This window comes from Leptopilina heterotoma, unplaced genomic scaffold (assembly GCF_015476425.1).
Source record: "Leptopilina heterotoma isolate Lh14 unplaced genomic scaffold, ASM1547642v1 Lhet_234, whole genome shotgun sequence".
NCBI classification, from domain to species: Eukaryota; Metazoa; Arthropoda; class Insecta; order Hymenoptera; family Figitidae; genus Leptopilina; species Leptopilina heterotoma.
In genome coordinates, this window is record NW_025110951.1 from 213,227 (window position 1) to 236,572 (window position 23,346).

Genomic DNA, 23,346 nt, shown 5'->3' on the forward strand with positions numbered 1-23,346 from the left:
TGAATTTCAAGGTCGGAGAAGAGAATGCCAACGTTGAACTTGAGTTGGTGTTCGAGAGGCACGCATGTCATTCCAATGTTGCAATTCTTCAGCGCCGGAGCTGTTCAAGCCCAGGCACAGCCAACCGATCATCTCCTTGCTCTTCTTTCCCATGCTGCCCCTTCGACGATTGTAAACCGAGAGGAAGAGGGTCACATCTCCAAGTTGGAAGAGAGGCACCTGAAAAATATTATTAATCGACCGATAAGTATTTTTATCTCTTCTGCAATTTTATAGACACACAAAGAAAAAAAATAAAATGACAACTGAAGATCAAATTGATTTGTCGAATTTATTCCGATTTGTTATATTTACAGGGCTTGAACTAGGTCCGTAAATTTGCTTGAAGTCCATAAAAGTCAGTTTTTAAAAAAAAGGTCCGTAAAGTCCGAAATTTAATTGAGAAATGACGAAAAGTTCGTAAGTTGTACAATATCATTTGGAAAATTTTAGAGAAATTACAAATGATTGCAAAAATTCAATTATTTTCAAAAGTAATAAAATTCTTCGCTGAAATTCAATTACGTTCAAAAATTTTTTAAAATTCTCGTCAAAATTTCAATTATTTTTAAAAATAATTAAATTCTTCTCCAAAATTCAATTATTTTACAAAAATTTTAATAAAATTCTTGTCAAAAATTCAATTATCTTTAAAATTAATAAAATTCAATTATTTTCAAAAATTTTAATAAATTTCTTTTCAAAAATTCAATTATCTTTCAAATTAATAAATTTCAATAAAATTCTTTAAAAGAATTGAATTATTTTCAAAAAGTTTATTAAAATTCTTTAATAAGAATTCAATTATTTTTAATAATTCTTCCGAAGAATTCGATTATTTTCTTAAGTATGTAATAATATTTTTCGCAGGATTTCAATTATTTTTAATAAACTCCTTGGAAAATAAAATTACTTTTAAAAATTTTATTAAAATTCTTTAAAATTATTCAATTATTTGAAATTGGTGAAAATTCGGTAAAGGAATTCAATTAATTTCAATAAATCTTTTGAAAAAATTCAATTACATTTAGAAATTTTAATAAAATTCTTTAAAAGAATTTTATTATTTTCAAAAAGTTTGTTAAAATTCTTAAATTGAATTATTTAAAAAAAATATTAATAAAATTCGTTGGAAAAATGCAAATATTTTAAAAAATAATAAAACTCATCGCAGAATTTTAATTAGTTTTAATACAATTTTAATCGAATTTCTTGAAAATAAGAATATAGTGAAGGAAAAAATTTAATTTGTAGTTTTAAGTAAAATTTTCTCTTAATTGACTCGGACTGGTTAAATTTTTGTTAGTAATTGGTCCGTATATAGTCCGTAATTTTTTATTTTTGGTCCATATTTTGAAATACTTTCACTGGTTCGAGCCTTGTATTTAGAACATTTTTTTTAAAACTACTTGAAGGTTTTATTTAAAAAATTTATTTGAAAACTTTATTTAGAAAATTTTATTTAAAAATTTTATTTAGAAAATTTTATTTAAAAATTTTATTTAAAAATTTTATTTCATAAATTTTATTTTGAATCTTTTATTTTTGAAGTACGAGGTTCACCTGAAATATGAACGTCTCCTTGTAAAGAGGATTGGGTTGAGCACGTTTGAGGCAAGTTTTGGAGCGTGCCATTTCGTGACAATTGCTGTCGACCAAAGAAAGTTTGACATAAGTGTCGGGAGGTTTGGTGTCGTTTCCGCCACCGCCTCGAAAGTGTGAACCCTTGATAATCTCGACTGAGAGGCGTCCGGTCGTGCCGTTATAGGTCAAACCTATGAGGATTTCGGCTGCACTTCCGCCCTTCATGCTACTTCCGTATGGAGGAGTCGTTGGTGATGCGTAGGACTGAACCGATTGTTGAGAACCCGTCGAATCGCTTCGAGTGAGACTGCTTGTTGTTCCCCACTCGTGGACCTTAGATTTGAAAAAGAAAACAATCTCAAACTGTCAATCCTCTTAGAAAAGAAAAGAAAATTTTGACACTCCGCGAAAAAAAGGTATAAATTACCAACTTATTTTATTTCAACAGAAAAATTATTTCCAATTTCAGAAAATTAAAATTGAATCTTTAAAAGGGACATTTAATGTAAATATAATCGAAAATTTTGTTAGTAAAACTAATAACAAAAATAGAAATATTAATAAAAATAACAAGAAAAATAGAAATAAAAATAGAAATAATTAGAGAAATTTGCAAGAATTCAATTATTTTCAATAAAATTTTAATAAAACTATTTTAAAAAATTCAATTATTACCTATCTAAAATTTCAATAAATAAAATTCTTCCCAAGAATTCAATTATTTTTAGAAAAATAAAATTTATTGCAAGAATTCAATTATTTTCAATAGAATTTCAATAAAATTTCTCGAAAGATTTAAATTATTTTTAAAAATGTTAATCAATTGGCAAGAATTCAATTATTTTTATAAATAATAAAATACTTCGTAAGAATTCAATTATTTTAAAAACGTTTGATAAAATTCTAGTCATGAATTCAATTACTTTTAAAAATAATAATTGAATTCTGACAAATAATTTTATTATTTGTAATCAATTCTAATAAAATTCTTGGCAAAATTCGACTTTTCATAAATAATAAAATTCTACACAGGAATTAAATTATTTTTAATAACTATTTAAATACAATTTTTGATGAAATTTAATTATTTTAGAAAAAACTTTAATAAAAATTTTCGCAAGAAATCAATTATTTTCAAAAATATTATATTTCTTAACGAATGCAATTATTTTCATAAATATTACAATATTATTGGCAAGAATTAAATTTATTTTTATAAAAAATTCTAGAAAAAATGAATTGTTTTTAAAAACTTTATTAAAGTTCCTTGAAAGAAATCAATTATTCCAGAAATTTTATAAACATTTTTCAGGTGGATTCAATTATTTTCAGTATAATTTTATTTTAATTTAATTATTTTCAACAATTTTTATCAAATTATTCGAAAGAATTCAATTATCTATTTTTTTAAATTTTAGTAAAATAACATTTGTTTCCGAGAATTAAATTAGTTTAATAAAATTTTTTATAAATTATAAAAAAAAGGTACGAAAGTATTCAATTATTATTAAAAATTTTAATAACATTTCTTTAAAGAATTCAATTATTTTAGAAATTTTAGTAAAATAAAATTTTTTTAGTGGACTGAATTATTTTAATAAAAAATTTCACTAAAATTTTTTGTAAATGATAAAAAAATCTCCAAAAGAATTCAATTATTACTAGTTTTAGTAAAATAACATTTCTTCCAAGAATTGAATTATGTTAATAAAATTTTAAAAAAAAGCTCCGAATGAATTCAATTATTTAAAAAAAATTTTAATAACGTTTATTTGAAGAATTCAATTATTTTTTAGAATTTTCTTAAAATTCTTTATAAAGTTTCAATTATTTTTTTTTTTAATTTTAATTGAATTCCTTAAAAGAATATTTCAAAATTTCCATGAAATGTTTAAAAACAATTAAATTACTTCAAAAATTTTTATAAATTTCAATGTAAAAATTAAATTATTTCAGAATCAAAATTATAAAATGTTACGAAAATTTGTTCAAATTATTAAAATTTTATAAAATTGAATTGTAAACAAGTGAATTTTAGAAATATTTTAAGTGAAATTTCTTTTTCTTTAAATAAAAAAATTGAATTCTTTAGGAACTTTTCTTAAAAGTTATTTAAAAAAATGTTGAATATTAACAAAAATAGAAGTGACAATAATAAAAGTAGCAAAAAAATTCAAAACAAAAGTAATAGTAAAAATAGTAATAACAAAGATAGAAAATATTAAAAACAGAAACAAAAATAGAAAAATAGTAACAAAAATAGAAATAACAATAAAAATAGCGAGAAGAATACAAAACAAAAGTAATAGTAGAAATAGTAACAAAAATAGAAAATAGTAAAAACAGTAACAAAAATAGAAAAATAGTAACAAAAATAGAAATAAAAATAATAAAAATAACAAGAAAAATATAAAATAAAAATAATAGTAAAAATAGAAAATAGTAGAAACAGTGACAAAAATAGAAAATGGAGAAAAAGTAACAAAAATTGAAAATAGAGAAATAGTAACAAAAATAGAAAGTAGTAAAAATAGTAATAAGAATAGAAATAATATTAACAAAAGTGGAATGTTGTAGTGGAATGATTTACCGACGATGATGGAGGTGGCTGAACATTGAGCCACAAAGTTGTTTCGAGTTGAAGATTAATTTGATCGAAACAAACACGAGCTTCGCCCAAAAGTCTCTCTCGTCGCATTCGCCCGCCCCAAAGGTAGACTCTGAGTCTCACACCCATTGCATTCACATCCTCGGGATTGACTCGAGGAAGCAAGAAACTCTCCATATATTGCGGCGATGTTCCCTGACGTACTCGTGTTTTGCGCCGTTGCTTTTTCGACGGCAGCAAAACTAAACGCACTTGACTGCCATTTATTCCCGCTGGATAATTACGACCCTGAAGAACTTGAACCTGGAAAAAGACAAAAAAAAAATTCACTTCTAATTCAAATTCTGAAATGAAACCAAAGAAAAGACAAAAATGTAAGTAGTGATTTTTATTTTCCAGGTGGTAAATTTTATTTCTAAATTTCGTTTTTTAATTTTTAAATTTAATTTTTGTTTTTATTTAGTTTTTAAATTTGAATTTTCATTAATTAGTTTAAAAAATTCATTCTTTCGTTTTTAAAGTTTATTTTAAAATTCTTTAAACTTCGCAATTGCAATTGCAAAAACAAATTGAAAATTTCTTACAGTCATTTCTCGCATTGGAGCATCGTAGAGAAAAGCAACTTCTAAAGTACCAACTTCTTCGGGAATGACTCCAATTGCCGTCACGTCATTTGCCGGCAATGCATTGTGCTCGATTTGAGAATCAGATTCTCTGATGTCTAAGGAATTACCCGGTGCACCGACTTCTACTACACACTGGAGAAAGAAGACAATAATTACGTAAGCAATAAATAAATACAACGCCTTACGAGACAAAAAACTGTAGATTGTATTTGGAAATGTTTTCTGTTGGTTAAAGTTACATTTTTAATTATATCTGAAGTTAAAAGCAATTTTTATTAATTAGTACAAAAAATGGTTGATAAAAATTATTTGTTACTTCAAATATAATTGAAAATAAAATTTAAATCGTGAAGAAACATTGTTAAATATAAACTATATTTTTTTTGTCACTGAGGAAAGCGTAAAAATACAAATAAATGAATTGATATTTAATATTATTTAATAACAATACTTTTTATTTTTTCTAATTGATACAAATTGTAATTATATTATTATTTATTAGTCAATTTGTTACCTGACGTTCTGTTCTGTTATTGTAGGCGGAATTTGAATCAATTGGATGTTGATCGGGAGAATGATCCTCGGTGCAACTGCTGGAAGTGGTCCCAACATCTATGAAAATTGGTAATTTGAAAAAAAATTACATTTTAATTATTTTAGTGAATTTAATTAATTAAATTATTTTTATTAATTTAATTAATTAATCCATTAATTTCTATGGAATAATTTAAAATGAAGAGAATTTTTTACCTCCCAATGGGGGTCCATCTTCGGCTTGAATTGTCAGTGTGTCTGGTGGATGTTGCAAACGATAATTCAGTCTGCGCAGTGCGTCCTCTTCGGAATCGGAGCTTGTCTCCGGATCCGAAAAGGTAAACGGTTTTCCTAAAGAAATTGAATTGGCTGATGTTTCATTAATCAGGAAAAATACTACTATTCTAAAGATTCCTATAAAATTTTTCTTCTATATATACTCTTTTTCTATGCAGATCTTTTTGTTTTCTTAAATTACGCTCCAGACAATTTATTTTAAATCAAACGAATTTAAAAAATTCTAGAAATAATAACAAACAATTTTATTTAATCTTTTTTTTTTGGGAAATTTTATAAAATAATTGAATTCTTTCGAGAAATTTTGTTCAAATATTATTAAGAATAATTGAGTATTAGAGAAAATTTTTTTTTCAGGAATTCAATTATTTTCAGTAAAATTTTAATAAAAAGATTTTTAAAAATTCAATTATCTTCAAAAATTTTTAATAAAATTCAATTATTTTCGAAAACGTTAATCAATTCGCAAGAATTCAATTATGTTCATAAATAATAGAATTCTTTGGAAGAATTCAATTATTGTCAATGCAATTTCAATAAAACTTCTTGAATGATTTCAATTATTTAAAAAAATTTTAATCAATTGTCAAGAATTAAATTATTTTTATAAATAATAAAATACTTCGCGAGAATTCAATTATTTTTAAAAAGTTTAATAGAATTCTTATCAAGAATTCAATTATTCTTAAAAATAATTGAATTCATGCGAAGAACATTATTATTTATAAAAATAATTGAATTTCTGCGACAACTGTTTTATTAAAAAAAATGGTTTAATTATGAAAAAATATATTTTAATATTAAAAATGTGGTTCAATTACAAAAAGAATATTTTTAATTTAAAAAAAATTTATTTAATTCTGGAAAACAATTTTTAGTATTAAAAAAATTGTTTAATTCTAGAAAAAATATTTTTTAATATACTAAGCAAATTTTTTAATTCTAAAGAAAATATTTTTATATCAAAAAAATTAATTAATTGCAATAAAAATATTTTTTAATATTAACAAAATTTCTGGTAATAATAATAATAATAATAATAATAATAATAATAATAATAATAATAATAATAATAATAACTTGGGAAAAAAGTGATTAAAATAAAGTGTGTGGAGACATTATTAAAAAGATCTGTACAGAAAGAGTATTTTTTTTTTGTCATTATTTTTTTCTCACCTACTGTTAAGTACTTTTCTTCTTTTTTGCTAATTATTTTTTTTTAGTTTCTAGAATCGTACCTAAATTCTTGTTGGGCTGGGACGTGGAGCTGTTGCTGGACTCGCAAAGTGGCACGCAGACACCGCCAAAGAGTGTCGTCGACGAGGGCGGTATGAAGCACCACTTGCGCGACAAGTACAGAACCACAACCAGCAGAAGAGTCACGAAACCAGCACAGGCACCCAGAAACGCTGTCGTTTCTACTGGCACTGAAATAGGTCGCACGAAGTCTTCTTTTAAATTTTAAATATTATTTTCCCTTCCTTAGAAAAAAGATTGCTCTCTGTAACTTTATTTTTCAATCTCAATTTTTCCTCAATTCATTTCAGTTAAAATCAATTCACTTTTCATTAAGTTTCTTATTTATTACTTTATTAATTTTTTTTTTTATTTTTTATTATTTATCACTTGTTTATTTATTTAATTTTTATTATTTATCACTTGTTTATTTATTTATTTTCTTTATTATTTATTTATTCTTTTATTAATTTTTTCTATTATTTATCACTTGTTTATTTATTTATTTTTTATTATTTATCACTTGTTTATTTAATTAGTTTCTGTATTATTTATGTATTTCTTTTACTTATTTTAATTTTATACGGAAAAAGGATTGCAAAATATCAAGATAATTTTTATTTATAATTGTCATTGCAATTTATATTTATAATATTTCTAACTTAAAATTACAATTTAGGATTATTTTTATAATTTACGATTATAATTATAATTCGCGATTGTATTCGTAATTAACAATTGCAATATTTACAATTATTTTATGAAAAATAAAAAAGTTCGATTTTTTATTTTTCTATGAAATTTAGAAACTTGGTTTTTTAATTTTGTATGGAATTTAAAAAATTAGTTTTTAATTTTATATGAAATTCAAAAAATGATTTTTTAATTTTCTATTCAAAATATTGTACGTATTTTAATTTTGCGTTTCTTTTCCACTGAAAAGCAAATTTAACGTAATTTGTTATTCCTTCCACTTTTCAAAAAGTGATTAAATCAATTAACTCGATTGACATAATTGAATACATGCGGTAAAACTTGGAAAAGTTTTTTGATGAAAAAAAAAGTTACGACGCAATCTCTCAACCTTCTAGAAATTCCCTCCATATACGAATTAATATTGAATGAACTGACGTAGAATATATTGATATCAAAATGAAATAATTTCATTATTCAATTTCATGCAATTTTTCGAAAACATTTTCTTTCTCCACTCTTTTTCTCTCAATGATAAATAGAAAATTTTGATATTTTCAAAATCAAAAATTTCATCATCAGTGTTCCCAAAAAAAAAATAATTCTTCAAGGTTCAATCGCCTCTGAACTTGAACTCAAAATAAAAATTCTTTACAGAAAATAAAAAAAAATTTCCGAATTTTTCAAAGTGGAATTAAATGATTAATGGATTAGTAAAGTAATTAATTAATAATGAAAATGGGGTGAAAAATTAAAAAATGGTGTCAAGTGTTTTTGGAGTAGAAAATTCTTTTTTTTGGAAAATTGGAAAAAAAGGGGGTGAAAAAAAATTGAAAATTGATTGATAATGTTTTTAATTGCGTTTCAGGAAATTAGGTGAGGACATATATTTTATTGAGGGAGATATGGTGTTAAGAGAGAGTGGACTTACCCGCAATGAAATGGTCTGATCCAGCCAGAATCATACTCGCCCGTTAGAGGGTGAACAACAAGTGCGTTGGGTCGTTTGAATCTTCGAGGAAGACACCAGTGAAATCCGGCTGATGATGCATATTATCCAATCGGCCAGGAAGTCCCCGTGGTCTTTGGGTATGTTTGATTACAAACGTGGTTATAACGCCGAATAATACGTGGGCGGGGATATACAGCACTCTGTTGCTTGCCGAGACGACGTGCGCCTGCAGCACCTCACAATTGAAAGGACGCGTGCGCGACCCTCAATCTTTTTTCCAAACCCCTTCATAAAGTGGCGCAAAGGGTGGAGAAGAGGGTCAACTCAATCACTGGGTTGCTGATTCATAAACTGGAAAATTCCAACTTCATACTTCTTCCACCCCTTTTTTTTCTTCTTCCCCCTATATTATATTATATCTAGAACCTTGAGAACGCAAACTAGTTTTCAATTCCGCTTTTATTTTCCTTTGAAAAACTTTTCCTTCGAAATTTTCATTTTATTTTCATATATAAATTTGTCTTCGTCATAAAATACGGGCTTGTCCACTAAAACCTAGTATTTACTATTTTTTTTACGATTTGCCACTATATAGATTCTTTTCTATATTATTGGTGATACTAAAAGATACTTTTTTCTTTTCTTTTGATATAATTTTCACTAAACTTTAAATTCGCTATTAGTTAAAATCAGAAAAATTATTCTCATCAATTTTAATAGATTAAATTGAATAGATTTAATAAATTGAATAAATTAAATAAATTAAATTTTTTAATTCTTAAAAACAATTCAAAACATTTTAATCAAATACTTTGAAACATTTCAATTATTTTCAAAAATTTTCCTGACTCAATCAATATTTTAATAAAATTTTCCCAAACAGAATTCAATTATTGAAAGAAAATTTTTATAAAATTCTTCGGAAGGATTCAATTATTATTTTCATAAACAATAAAATATACACAGGAATTCAATTTCTTAAAATGCAATTTTCATAAAATTTTCCGAAAAAATACGATTATTTAAAAAAAAAATGTTTAAAACATTCAACTCAAGAATTCAATTATTTTCAGAAATAAGAAAATTTTTCAGAGAAATTCAATAATTTAGACAAATTTTAATAAAAATTTTTGCAAAAATTCAAATTATTTTCATAAATAATAAAATTCTTCTCGGGAATTCAATTATTTTTAATAATTCTTCACTCAAGAATTCAATTATATTTAGAAATTTTGAATAAAATTCTGTGAAATAATTCAATTACTTTCTAAAATTTTTTTGTTATAATTCTTCGTAAGAATTGCATTATTTTTATAAATAAGTAAATGCTTCTGAGGAATTCAATTATTTCTAATAAAATTTTAATAAAATTCAATTATTTTCATAAATTAAATTTTTAGCAGAATTTCAATTATTTTTAATCAATTCTTTGAAAAATAAAATTACTGAAAAATAAAATTTTATGAAATGTCCTTGAAATTATTGAATTACTTTCAAAAAAATTAATAAAATTTTCGCAAGAATTCAATTATTTTCAATAAAATTATTCAAAAAATCCAATTACTTTCATAAACAAATAAAATTAACCGCAAGAATTCAATTATTTTTAAAAATGATAAAATATTTCGCAAGAATTCAATTATTCATAAAAATAATTGAATTATTTCGAGAAATATAATTAAAATTGCACGGAAAAAAATTTAATTCTAACGAAGAATTTTATTATTTGTAAAAATAATTTACTTTTTTCGAAAAATTTTATTAAATTTTTTTTAAATAATTGAATCCCTTGGAGAAATTTTGTTAAAATTTTATTAAGAATAATTGAATATTAGCGAAGGACTTTAATATTTTTATTAAAAATGTATAAATAATAAAATATTTTTGCAAACATTTAATTATTTTCAATAAAATTTTAATAAAATTCAATTATGTTTATAAACTAATAAAATTTGTTACAAAAATTCAATTACTTTCATAACTAATAAAATCTTTTGCAGGATTTCCATTATTTTCAATACAATTTTTAATGAAATCTTTGAAATGTTTATAATTTTTCTTAAAAATTTCGATTAAATTCTCCAAAGGAATTTAATAAATCTTTTGGAAGAAATTCAATTTACATTTAGAAATTAAACAAAATTATAAATTTAAATTCTTTAAAAGAAATTTATTATTTTCAAAAAGTTAGTTAAAATTCTGTATAAGAATTTAATTTGTTTTCAGTACAATTTTAATTAAATTTTTGAAATCGTCTGTAACGAGTTTTTTAATCGTAAAATTTAATTTTTTAGCAGCTATTTTTTTACTGTCTTTTATCAGTCTTGAAGCTACTTTTTGCTACATTTTTATAATTAATTAATTAATTATATACCTAATTAAATATCTAGTGCAATTTTTTATAAAATCGTAAAACGTTTGGAGGACATTTTAAAAAAAAATTGGCAATAAATAAAATTTGAATTTGCATTGAAGAAAATATTTTTATATACACAATATTTCTAAGATTCTGTACATAGTTTAAAAATAGTAAATATCTGCTATTATACAATATACAGTTGTCAATTTTAAATACACGTTTATTATTATTATTGTGTTGAGGAATGACGTGATTTCTTTTTGAGAATACGATATCCATTTTTGGAGAAAACATAACTCAAACCACCGGTTATTGTCGTGATGGCGGTCAAGTAGCAAAGTCCTTTTAGAATAGGATGATCGACATACTGAAAAACAGGAGCCGCCAGTGTTCCAGCGACGAAAATTAGTTGAACTCCCGTATTTAATTTACTCACCCAATGTGGTTTAATTTGAACAGTGGCGAGTGTCGGATCGAAATATTTTGCCACCGTGCGCTAAAATCAAATTTTAATTTCAGAAAAACTATTTTTAGTGTCGAACTAATTTTTACCAAAATATTATTAATAGTTGCAAATTTCACTGACTGTTTTTGATTTTTTTTAGATTCGCTTACCGGAGGGGGAAGACTGCGATAGCGAATAAATGATGTGCCCATTATTAGACCAACGTCTCTGGCGACGACGAGCATTGTCAATGGAACGGGAATTAAATTCACCCATGTTAAGGAGAGGAAAAGACATCCGACGAGGAGTTTATCGGCGACCGGATCTAAAACACTGCCGAGTTTCGATGCCTGCGATGTCCAGGTGCGAGCAATCCATCCGTCAGCTAAATCGCTGAGACCAGCGAAGCCCAGGAACCACAAAGCTACCTAGTGCACAGTGTCTTCTCAATTCTCCTGGTATGTGAAAAATATTTATCGCATGCAATTTTTTTTTTTTATTTTTAACCACCAAAAAAATATTTCCCCTTTTAAATTCTATAGATATTCGTTTTCAATTTTCTACTTTCAATTCCCGTTTCGAGGGAATTCTCAATTCTCATTATTTATTGGAATTAAAAATTATTGCACAATTGTAATTATAATTTCAATTGTAATTTTAATTGCAATTATAATTTTAATTTTAATTGCAATTAAAATTGTAATTTTAATTAGAATTAAAATTAAATTTGCAATTATAATTGTAATTGTAATTTTAATTGCAATTATAATTGTAATTGTAATTTTAATTGCAAGTAAAATTGCAACCGTAATTGAAATTGTAATTAAATATGTAATTGTTAATATTATTGTAAAGTTTTATCGTAAATGTTTCCCCAAATAAATTCTTACCTGATAATCTTGGGAGACAATTAAATAACTGAGATAGGGAGAAGTTACAATTCGAGTAATGCAAAGTAAATTTGGAATAGTCCATATATTTTCTCTCTCAATATAAAGTCCAACTTTCTCCTTCGTTTCACGAAAGTCACGTAATATTTTTGCCTTTAAAACTTTTCTTCTTGGAATTCGTTCTTTTCCATTCACATGATTGTTCCTTCGACTCTCGCATTTTCCATAATAAAGTCTCGCTTGTAATTGATGCAAACATTTCTCCAAATTGTATCTATTGTAAATTCTACAGCGTTGAAATGCCGGTAGAAGGAAGTAATTCATACTACAAATGTTTGATCTAAAAATATAAACAAATTCATGATTCGCAGGTCATTTTTAATTTTAAAAATTGTGCCCTGAAATTTTAGGTTATAAATAAAGTAATAAATTCCTGAATTTAATTATTTACATGGTTTATTAGAAATTAGAGGATAAATTTCAATTTTTACGTATAGTGAGAAATAAGAAAAATTCGTTTTTATTTTCAATATAAAAAATTATTTTGAGGTTAGAATTTGATTGTAAATTGTAAATTGTCGCTCGTTTACTTACTTTTTAAAGTAGTTTGGTCATCTAAATTTTCCACAGTTGAACATAATGAATTTTCAATTTAGAGAAAATTATTAAAATGACTATAAACAATTTTTGGAAAAAATAAACTGTTTAATTTCCGGAGCAGAACATGATCGACCGCTCACGACTAAAGCGCCTCGACATTGAACTATTTACAGTAAACACGTATAGTTTGAACTTTGAACAATAATAATAATTTGCAATTAAAATTATAAATTATAAAAAACTATATTCGTAATTATATTTCATACCTTTTAAAAAAAAATTTTTTTGAAAAACAATTCTTTAAAAATACCATTTATTTATTTATAATAATATTTTTATAATAATATTATTTAATATTTTCTATTCCAAAAAACTTTTTAACAGTAATAAAATTAAATTCTTTCAAATGTAAAATTTATTTGAATAAAATTTTATACAAAATTTAATTTTATTCAAACCAAAACTTCAATTTTTAAAATTATTTTCGGGAATTCAAACAAATTTTCATTACAATTTTTCAAAAACCTTATTTTTTAGAATTTCCACCTTAAATTATTCAAAAATTCAATTATTTCTTTAAATAATTGAATTTTCTCTGCGAATTTTTTATATATTTTTTAAAAATAATTGAAATTTTCGAAGAAATCAATTAAAATTGTATTGAAAATAAGTGAAATCCTGATAAGAATTTTATTGTTTACATAAAAATAATTGAATTTTTTTACGAAGGTTTTTATTATTTATAAATTGACTTTTTGCAAAAAAAAAAATTTATTACAATTATTATTATACAATTTCTATAATTATTTTCATACTTATTACAGCAATAAATTATCCCACGCGGTTAAATAATTTAACCGCAAATAACAATATTTAAAATAATTCATTCGCACAATTTCTATTTTAATGAAAAACTTTCTTCCTCATTGCAATCATTTACCATCGATTAGTGTCAAGATGATAGGATTCGTAGGCACTTTCTTCCTTATGATAATCATCATATTCGCAACCAATATAATCAATTTCCAATTTAAAAGGTCCCGGCGTCTTATCGGCGAGTGTAATGCCAAAATTTTTCACTTTCATCTTCTCCAATGGCTGCTGTCGATCCTGAACTCTTCCCTTGTGGGTGAGGAAGAATTTCGAAAATGGTATTTTAATATCCTGCCAATAGGGTCCACCGCGTGTCATCAATAAATATTTGTTAATTTGAAACCATTGAACATCAAAGGTTTGTAGTAATCCAATATTTATAAAGTAAACACGACCATCGCCTCTTACTCGCATTCGAAGATGAGAGTAAGGAGCCCAATTTAAAGCTGTTTCTCTGTAAAACGATTTCATCGCATTCACTGTTCGAATATTGCAAAATCCGGCGTGTGTATTCTCTCCGGTCTCTGGGAGTCTTGTGTCTAAATTGCCGCTGAATATACCAGTTCCATTTGGTGATAGTTCTAATCTGGAAAAACAATAAACCATTTTATAAAATTGTTGAAAATAATTAAATTTCTGCAATCGTTTGTAACTTATCCAAAATTCAATTTTTTAGGGTTTTTTAAAACTAAAATTCTTCTGTAAGTCCAATATTTTTAACAATTAATTAAATATATATTAAAAAATTTGACTAATTTCTGAAGAATTTTAATTATTAAAATTTTTCAGAATTTTAAGTTTTTTAAAATGTCTAATTAAATTCATTCAAAATTCAAATTATCTAAATTTAAAAATAATAGAAACTCTGCAAAGAAATTTATCAAAATTTTGAAGAATAATTGAAATCTGATATTTTTTTAAATTGTATTGAAAATAATTTAATTCTTGCAAAGAATTTTAAAATAATTGAAATTGACAAGAAATTTATAAAAAATTTTAAGAATAATTAAATTCTTTCCCGAAATTTTATTGAAAATAATTAAATTCATCCTCAATTGCATAAATTTAATTATTTTCAATAAAATTTCTAATTAAATTCATTCAAGATTGAAATTTTATTAAAAATCAAATTGAAACTTTTTTAAGTTTGTAAAATTGTAAACTTAACTCTTTTAAAGTTGAATTAATATTGAAATATTAAAGTAAAATTATTCATTAAATAATTTATGGGTAATAATTTTATGATAGTTTTTGAAGTGAAATTATTCATTAAATAATTTGTAATAAGTTTATGATAGTTCTTCAAGAATTAAGTTATTTAAAAAGAAATTATTGACAGAAATAGAAAAATTTGAAGGTTTTAGAATTCGTGGTAATTTCAGTTTCCAATTCTACTTTTCCTGAATTCTCTGACTTCGTTGACCTGTGGAAACCCTGAAAAACTTTTAATGAATAAGAAAATAAGCACAGGAATCACAGTATCTTTTTCTCTTAAAATAAGTGAAATAGGTTTGAAATTAACAAAATGTAAATTGTAAATGTAACATACTTGCAAGTTGAAAAACCATCATCACAATCACTATCCGCAGTGACAATCCATTGATTCAGACAATTTGGATCTTCACTGAATCTCCAATAAACGTCAACTTCTCCACGTCTATAGACAAGAATAGGCCCATCAAAATTTAACACTTCATTTTTGCAGAGTATCAATTGTTCTTTCCATAATTTTAATTCTAATTTCAATTTTTCCAAATAACTTTCATCCTCCCATAATAATTCCTCCGGTGTTTTTTTCGCAGCATTTTTATAAATTTTCGAGGATGTTCTTCCTCTGTGATCAGGTTCCCAAACATCCGGATGTGATCTACATTCAGCAGTTGTGTAAATGTTTCTCTTAAAATTCTTCACCGTCGACGACAATAATCCACGTAGAATTAGACGACAATTCATCATTCAAAATTGTCAATTAACATCAATGTTAATTCTATGAAAGTTCAAAAACAACTTTTTAAGAAATTTATGAAAAATGTAGTATTAATTGAAACTATCACTCGAAAATATTGATAATATCGATTACCTCGAGTCAGGTTTGAAAATAAATTCTTCACTAAATTTGTTTGCAAAGTTTACAAAGTTTACAATTATTTACAATGAAGGAAATTTGTGTAATTTTGACAAATTCAAACACAAATATTGTGATAAACGCGGCATTTTGTCGTCTGCTCTTTTGTCTCTGGGAAACAATGTTGCCAACAACAACGAGAGTTTGTTTCTCTTTTGTTGGCTACAATGTCAGGGAGGGAAATTTAAACAAAAAAATAATTTCGACGATATTTTCTTTCCTATTTTTATTTATTCTGGAGTCAAAAGGAAAAAGGAGTCATAAAAAACTTTAAAAAAACGAAATTAAAAATTAAATTGAAAATTAAATTTAAATTTAATTAATTAATTAATTTAATTTAATTTAAATTTTTAAAAATTGATCTTTTTTAAGATTTAAAATTATTTAAGTTCCTAAATATTTATTCAAATTGTCATTATACTTTTTTTTTACTTTGTACCGTATTGTAGGTTATTTTTATTATTTTTCTAATTAGAATTTTTTTTTCTTTTGATAATTAATCTGCGTTTGCGCTTTGTTTTAATGCGCGCGCATCTCGCCGCGTTAACAGCAGAAATACGAAACACTCGAAAACCTCTTTTCGATTCAGAAGCTCTGAAAACGTTGACTAGGTTGAGAAATTAAGTCCTTCTTCTGTCATATTTCGTTTTCCATTTAATATTTTATCCGAAGAGAAAAATAAATTAATTATAAACAAAAGAAAATTAATTTACAACAAAAAACGAAGAAATTCGTTGTCTTTTGTCCGTGTAAATTTTTTTTTCCCAAAAAAAAATCTCAAGTTACTTATTTTGGTTAAAAAACTTTGGTTTTCTTGTTGAATTTTTCCCAAAAGTGAAATGATGATTTTTTGAGTGACCAAATGGAAAAGTAGTGATTTTTGCAATTGAAAAAAGTGAATAAAAAATATTTTTTTCACCAAAGGAATTTTTTTAAAACACTCGGACAATATTTTGGTAAGTTTAATTATTTTTTTAATTTATTTATAATATTTATTTCAAACATTGCCAATTAGATTTTTGATCGAAAATAGAAAAATTTGAAAATTATTTTATTTTCTAAAAAATATAAATAAAAAAATAAATAACAATAGATGAAGATTATTTAAAATACGAATTTTTTTTTTTGAGGAATTAAGTTTAGAAATTTTATGATAATTTTTTTCTCCAAAAAAAAAAACATAAGAACGTGATGATTGGACCTACATCGGGCACCAATAATGTGCCAAATCGTGAAGTAACCGAAAATACGATTTGTAACAAAAGAAAAGTATTCGACGATTTGGACATTGAAAATTTCTGCGATGAAATCTATCAGGGCGGACGAAAACGGTACATTTGAGAATACAATTAAATAGAGTTTTTTTTTAATACAAAAAAATATTTTTTTGATGATAAGACATTTTTTTAATATTAAGAAATAATTTTTTTGGAATTAAACAATTTTTTTCATTATTAAAAAATATTTTCGAGTCGTTAGAATTAAATTCTACTTCCGAAAAACCTTCTTTTAGAATGAAACAATTTTTTTGGTATTAAAAATTATTTTTTCTGGAATTGATCCATTTTTTAAATATTAAAAACTATTTTTTTTCAAAATTAAACGATTTTTTCAATATCAAAACTATTTTTTTTAGATTTAAACAATTTTTAGTATTAACAAATATTTTTTCTAGAATAAAACTACTTTTTTATAACTAGACAATTTGTTTGGTATTAAAAAAATATTTTTTAATTACTAAGATATATTTTTTAAAATGAAACAATTTTTTTAATAATAAAGAAACTATTTTTGTTATTTGAACAATTTTTTAGCATTAAAAAATATTTTTGTGTAGAATGCAACAATTTTTTTATTATTAAAAAATGTTTATAGTATAGAAAATATTTTTTTCTAGAGTTGAACAATTTTTTTAATTATGAAAAATGTCTTTTTTCGAAATTTAACAATTTTTTCAATGTGAAGAATATTTTTTTTAGAATTAAACAATTTTTAGTATTAAAAATTAATTTTTCTAGAATGAAACAATTTTTTCAGTACTAAACGAGGTACTAAAATACTTTTTTTGTGATTAAACAATTTTTTTTGTTTGAAAAACTATTTTTTTAGAGTTGAACAATTGTTTAGTATTTAAAAATATTTTTTCTGGACTGCAACAATTTTTTTAATTATTAAAAAATGTTTTTAGTGTAAAAAAAATGTTTTCTAGAGTTAAACTATTTTTTTAAGTATTGAAAATACTTCTTTTTGTAATTAAATAATTTTTTTAAAACTAAAAATCCTTTTTTTGGAATTAAACAATTTTTTTAACACAAAAAAATACTTTTTGCGTAAACAAAAAATTTTCTTTTAACACTAAAAAATATTTTCCCAATATTAACAATTTTTTTTTCTTTAAGGGCATTTGAACCTTGATGACGTTACACTTTGTGCAAAGCATGTGTGACGTCATCAAGGTTCAAATGCCCTTAATACATTACAAAATTATTCCCAATTTTAAAAAAACAAATTTAAAATTAATAATACTTTTTTTTAATTTTTTGTTTAATAAACAAAAAAAATGCAGGTACATGACTGAAATGCAAACGTCAGATAGTATAATAACACAAATATCCAGCGATGATTTTTCAACATTAACGCAAGAGGAAGAAAATGGTTCTGTAACACGATTGGAGGTATTGGTTGTCGATGGAAATTGGGAGACGTCTGAATTGGAACATGGAAATCATCTTATTGACGATATCAATCAATCGCAAGTGATTCAAACAAATAATGGACAAATATTAACGCCAATAAATTTACAATTCTCATCAAATCAGAATTACAATAATGAGGTTCAACATTTTTGGGAACCACAGGAAATAATCCCTCAAGTGCCACTAATAAAACCATCGTGCAGTCGGACAAATCAATTTTCACGTTTTCAAGAGAATAATAATTTAATTGAGGATCAGGAGAATGGAAATTTATCGTGGCTCTTGGATTTTAAACTCGATTCATTAATTGAGGCCGCTGACGATCGTTCCACTATTCTTTCTCCAAAGGACAGTCAGTTCGGTGAGAATCACTTTTTCCACAAAAAAATTAATTATTTCTTATTTTTTTTATCGAAATTATTCTTTTTTTCAATTATATTTTGTATTTTTTTGGATTTTTATTTACCTTTCTCTGTATTTATTCAATTTTGTATTTATTTATTTTCTTAGTTTTCTCGCTTTTCTATTTATTTTTCTTGTATTTTTTGTATTTCTATTTTTTGGATTTTTTCGTATTTCTATTTATTTTCTCTTCTTTTTCTGTATTTTTATTTTTTTTCTTTGTACTTACTATTCTTTTTCAATTTTTTTTTTGTTTTTCTATTAATTTTCTATCGTATTTCTTCTATTTAATAATAACTTTAATATTTCTTTTCTTTTTGTAATTTTTTTCATCTTGTATTTATTTATTTCTATTGAATTTTTTTTATTTCTTTTTTGTTTCTATTAAATTTTTCCATTTATTTTTTTATTTCTATCGAATTTTTAAAAATTTTTATTGTATTTTCTTTTGTTTCTTTTGCATTTATTCAAAAAGAACAAAAAAAATGAAATTACAAAAAAAATTATTTATTGATTTTAATTCGAGAAAATAATAATTTAATGAAAAAAAAAATGATTTCCAGGTCACAGAAATAAAGTTCAGACGAACAATCGTTTTGGAGCATCGACTTCGGCGTATCATGAGACGAAGAAAAATTACTCGGAGAATTCTTCATTTTTCCGCGAGGGAAATTCGTCGTTTGGATCAAATTCTGAAAATAAAAACAACAGTCGTCAAAATGGCCCGAAGAAGCCGCCTTTCACGTACACGGAATTAATCGAACATGCCTTGCAAGAAAAAGGCGAACTCACTGTCTCCGCCATTTATCAATGGATTTCGTAAGGGATTTTTTACTCTTCTAAAAATTAATTATCATCCGCATTTAATTTTTTCAACGACAACAATTTTTTCCTCCGTGTCATTTCTACCAATTTTTTTATAATTTTTTTTTGTCTTTTTTCTCTAAATTTCAAACCGAATTGAATTTTACCAAAAGAATTCAAATCAAATTATTTTATTTATTTTTATTTAGTTATTATTGAATTTGAACTAAAAATTCCGTTTAGAAAAATAAAATTAAAATTTGGTGAAAAGGAGAAAAATTGAAAAACTATTGTCCGGTTATGTTTCGATTTCGAACGGCAGCAAGGACGTCGTGCGACGTTGCAAAAGAGGGTTGAAGGGGTTGGAAGTTGGTACATCTTGGTACCACTGGCCCCGGTGCTTGGCACCACCTGGTACCAAGTACTCACCCTCTCTGGCACTAGCCGGTTCGCCAACAACCTTTTCTTTGCCTCTCTCTGTTTCATCCCTCTCCCACGAACTTTCACCTGTTCGATAGCAAAGCAAAGAGCTTCACAATATCAGGAAACCTATAGTTCATTCACCAATCTTTGCATGCATCCCGCACGAATCACAATCGTATTATATCTATTTTCTGTGTCTTCTAAATAAATTTCAAAGATGGAATTTATTTCTTTTCGTTCCTCTAAAATCGATCATTTTTATCTACTTTTTAGTCGCTATATACTTTTAACTCTCTTTCGGTTCTTATATTTGACTGTCTTTATTTACTTTTTTTTTTGTTTCTTTTTTTCTTTATTTAATTTTTTTTTATTAATTTGTTTTTTATTAAACTTGTTTTTTTATTAACTTGATTTCTTTATTCATTTTGTTTCTTTATTAATTTGGTGTTCTTATTTATTTTCTCTATTAATTATATTCTCTACACTGCAATTCCTTCGAATCTCTAATTTTAAAATTATTTAATTTTCTCTGTCTATAATTATGCCAATTACAAAATTTTCTATTTTCAAATACAAATATTGAATAATTTCAGAGTCAAAATTTGAAAAATTGACTTATTAAGTATATGATTAATTATTATTGTTTATTATTTTCGAAAATTTTAATAAAATTCTTCCCGAAAATTCAATTATTTTTATAAATAATAAAATTCTTCGAAGGAATTGAATTGTTTTCAAGTATTATTTAATTTTCAATCATTTTTCAATTATTTTTGTTCTCTCGCAGTAATTTTGAGGGTTTTTTTTTTTCATTTTGTTTATCAAACTAAAAAATTACTTTTTCTTAGTTTTTTTTCGTCAAATTTCAATTTTTATTTGTAATAATTGTTTATTTTCACAATTTTTTTATCGTAATTTTTCATTTTTTAAATTTATTTAAAATTGATTTGGTTTTTGAAATTAATAATAACTTTAGAGTAAAAAGAAAAAATATTTCATTTTCTCTACAATTATTTTTGTTCTTTCTGTAATTTTGGAGTTTTTCTTATTAATTTTGTTTATCAGATTAAAAAATTACTTTTTCTTAATTCTTTTTCGTCAAGTTTCAATTTTTGTTTGTAATAATTGTTTATTTTCACAATTTTCCTATCGTAGTTTTTAATTTTTTAATTTATTTAAAATAGATTTGGTTTTGAAATTAGAAATAATTTTAGAGGAAAAAGAAAAAAAAAGTATTCTGTTCATTGAGGCGAATAAAAGTTGCATTTATATCGTCTTTTAAAAAGATCATGACCCTCGAAGGGAAAGGGCTGTGAAATGATTGTGCGGAGGGTTGAAAAGTTAAAGCGCCGTGACGTCGCGATGGGCAGGTGAAGGAAATTACAATTTTTGGGACAAAACTTGATCGGGGTGTAGAAATCATTCTCCTATTTCTGATAAAAAATTATTTTCCTGTCTTATCTGCTTCTTTTTTCTTCACAGAAGATGAATTTCGAATTGAAATTAATTAAAATCGAATTGAATGAAATTGAATTGAATCGAATCGAATTTGTAGAATTTTATTATTCAATCATTTCTATTCAATTCTATTTATTTCTATTCAATTATATTTGTTTTGAATTTCTTATCCAATTGAATTCGATTCAATTCAATTTAATTTGATTCAATTTAATTCCATTTATTTCGATTTAATTTGATTTTAATTTGATTCAATTTAACTTAACTCGATTTAATTCAATTTAATTAATTTCAATTAAAAATTGCAAACAAAATTGATCGATGTTTTCTTTTCAGGGAACATTTTCCGTATTACAAAAGCAATGACGATCGTTGGAAAAATTCAGTGCGGCACAATCTCTCGATAAATCCACATTTTCGAAAAGGATCTAAGGCCCCACACGGAGCAGGACATCTTTGGGCAATCGCCAATCAGGACGAATTGAGATCTCGTCATTTCGTCCCCAATGGAACTAAATCTGTCATTGAAACGAATTCCATAAAGTCAGAAATCATTTTCCTAATTCTATCGATTTTTTTCTACACTAAAGAAATTTCTAAACTTTTTTAGAAAAAAGAACTTCTGAAAAATGTCAACTTCTTTAGACAAAAGAATTTTTAAAGAATTGTCTCAATTTCTTTAGACAAACGAATTTCTGAAAAAATTAAGAAATTTCTTTAGATGAACGAATTTCTTAAAAATATTAAGAAATTTCTTTAGACAAACGAATTTCTGAATAAATCAAAAAATTTCTTTAGACAAACGAATTTCTGAAAAAATTAAGAAATTTCTTTAGTGTAGTAAAAAAAAAATAAAAAGTATAGTAAATAAAAATTGAAATTTTCCTAATAAAGAAATATTTTCAGTCAAATGATAACGGTCGACGAAGTTGAAGCCGCAACGGCGAGTATCAGTCAACCAAGAGAAGAAGAGGCGGAAGAAATAGTAAATTCCGTAACTCTTGAACATTGCGCAGAGCAAATTTTAAGCGGAGTTAAAAGAGAGGTTGAAGTTCAATATCTCGTTCCAATGTCCATGACTCAAAATGAACAGAATTCAACGCAGAATATTAAACCAGAGCAAAAAGAAACAGGTTTTTTTTTTGCTTCTTTCAAAACAAATTAATCCGCTAATAAAATATTATTAGCCAATTATTTTTATTAATAAACTTCCTTTTCCCTTTTTAGATTTTTTGAATCCGGTCTCAAAGGAAATTGTCGCTGAAGAATGCGGACTAATTGGCGAGGGCTATTTAGTCACCGACCTTAATCCCGCAGCATTGGGTTTGAATATCGTCGATCCCGACATGATTTCACCGGACAATCTATTTGGCGAGGAATTGAGTTTTCAATTCTACGAGTTTACATCGCCATCACAAGTGCAATCCGCCTGACACGTGGATAAAAATAAGTTTCGTGTGATTCTCATCGACGAGGCGAAACTTGAAAATATTCAGATTGTCGAGAATCTCATTCTCACCACTGACGAACGAACAACGGAAAATTCGGAGAAAAATATATTTCAATTTGAAACTGACACAATTCTCGAAAAAGATATTGATATCAGTACAAGTACTAATTTGAAAGTTCGGAGTTGATTATAAAAAAAAATCTTTGTTAACAAAAAATCAAGTTATCAGGGAACATGGAATTTTCACTTCTT

The 23,346-nt window shown here is 24.9% G+C and overlaps 4 protein-coding genes across 9 annotated transcripts; 1 reads left to right on the forward strand and 3 right to left on the reverse strand.

Annotated features, from left to right (window-relative positions):
• Position 1: 1 nt before the first annotated feature.
• Positions 2 to 8,770, reverse strand: LOC122502546 (synaptotagmin-14). 3 transcript variants are annotated; one of them, XM_043612658.1, is made up of 8 exons: positions 8,549 to 8,770; positions 6,927 to 7,115; positions 5,608 to 5,760; positions 5,372 to 5,469; positions 4,816 to 4,989; positions 4,214 to 4,534; positions 1,603 to 1,956; positions 2 to 219 (listed from the first exon to the last, which is right to left on the reverse strand). In XM_043612658.1, the coding sequence occupies exons 1-8, from the start codon at positions 8,580 to 8,582 to the stop codon at positions 7 to 9; spliced, it is 1,536 nt and encodes a 511-aa protein (XP_043468593.1). In that variant the 5' UTR covers positions 8,583 to 8,770; the 3' UTR covers positions 2 to 6. The 3 variants fall into 3 exon arrangements, with proteins under 3 accessions (XP_043468593.1, XP_043468594.1, XP_043468595.1); XM_043612659.1 differs by having other exon boundaries at positions 5,608 to 5,742; positions 8,549 to 8,767; XM_043612660.1 differs by lacking the exon at positions 6,927 to 7,115 and having other exon boundaries at positions 5,608 to 5,742; positions 8,549 to 8,766.
• A 2,262-nt stretch (positions 8,771 to 11,032) lies between these two features.
• Positions 11,033 to 13,017, reverse strand: LOC122502562 (probable cardiolipin synthase (CMP-forming)). Its single transcript, XM_043612682.1, has 4 exons — positions 12,858 to 13,017; positions 12,264 to 12,603; positions 11,544 to 11,801; positions 11,033 to 11,424 (listed from the first exon to the last, which is right to left on the reverse strand). Exons 2-4 carry the CDS (start codon positions 12,585 to 12,587, stop codon positions 11,158 to 11,160), a joined length of 849 nt encoding a protein of 282 aa, XP_043468617.1. The 5' UTR covers positions 12,588 to 12,603; positions 12,858 to 13,017; the 3' UTR covers positions 11,033 to 11,157.
• Positions 11,741 to 23,225, forward strand: LOC122502559. 3 transcript variants are annotated; one of them, XM_043612675.1, is made up of 7 exons: positions 16,297 to 16,817; positions 17,047 to 17,192; positions 18,428 to 18,918; positions 19,523 to 19,778; positions 21,981 to 22,187; positions 22,551 to 22,777; positions 22,872 to 23,225. In XM_043612675.1, the coding sequence occupies exons 2-7, from the start codon at positions 17,053 to 17,055 to the stop codon at positions 23,075 to 23,077; spliced, it is 1,527 nt and encodes a 508-aa protein (XP_043468610.1). In that variant the 5' UTR covers positions 16,297 to 16,817; positions 17,047 to 17,052; the 3' UTR covers positions 23,078 to 23,225. The 3 variants fall into 3 exon arrangements, with proteins under 3 accessions (XP_043468613.1, XP_043468610.1, XP_043468612.1); XM_043612678.1 differs by lacking the exons at positions 16,297 to 16,817; positions 17,047 to 17,192 and adding an exon at positions 11,741 to 11,831; XM_043612677.1 differs by lacking the exon at positions 16,297 to 16,817 and having other exon boundaries at positions 16,995 to 17,192.
• On the reverse strand, positions 13,636 to 15,966 carry LOC122502560 (complex I intermediate-associated protein 30, mitochondrial). 2 transcript variants are annotated; one of them, XM_043612680.1, is made up of 3 exons: positions 15,817 to 15,966; positions 15,286 to 15,743; positions 13,636 to 14,322 (listed from the first exon to the last, which is right to left on the reverse strand). In XM_043612680.1, the coding sequence occupies exons 2-3, from the start codon at positions 15,690 to 15,692 to the stop codon at positions 13,800 to 13,802; spliced, it is 930 nt and encodes a 309-aa protein (XP_043468615.1). In that variant the 5' UTR covers positions 15,693 to 15,743; positions 15,817 to 15,966; the 3' UTR covers positions 13,636 to 13,799. The 2 variants fall into 2 exon arrangements, with proteins under 2 accessions (XP_043468615.1, XP_043468614.1); XM_043612679.1 differs by having other exon boundaries at positions 13,637 to 14,322; positions 15,286 to 15,723.
• Positions 23,226 to 23,346: the final 121 nt, after the last annotated feature.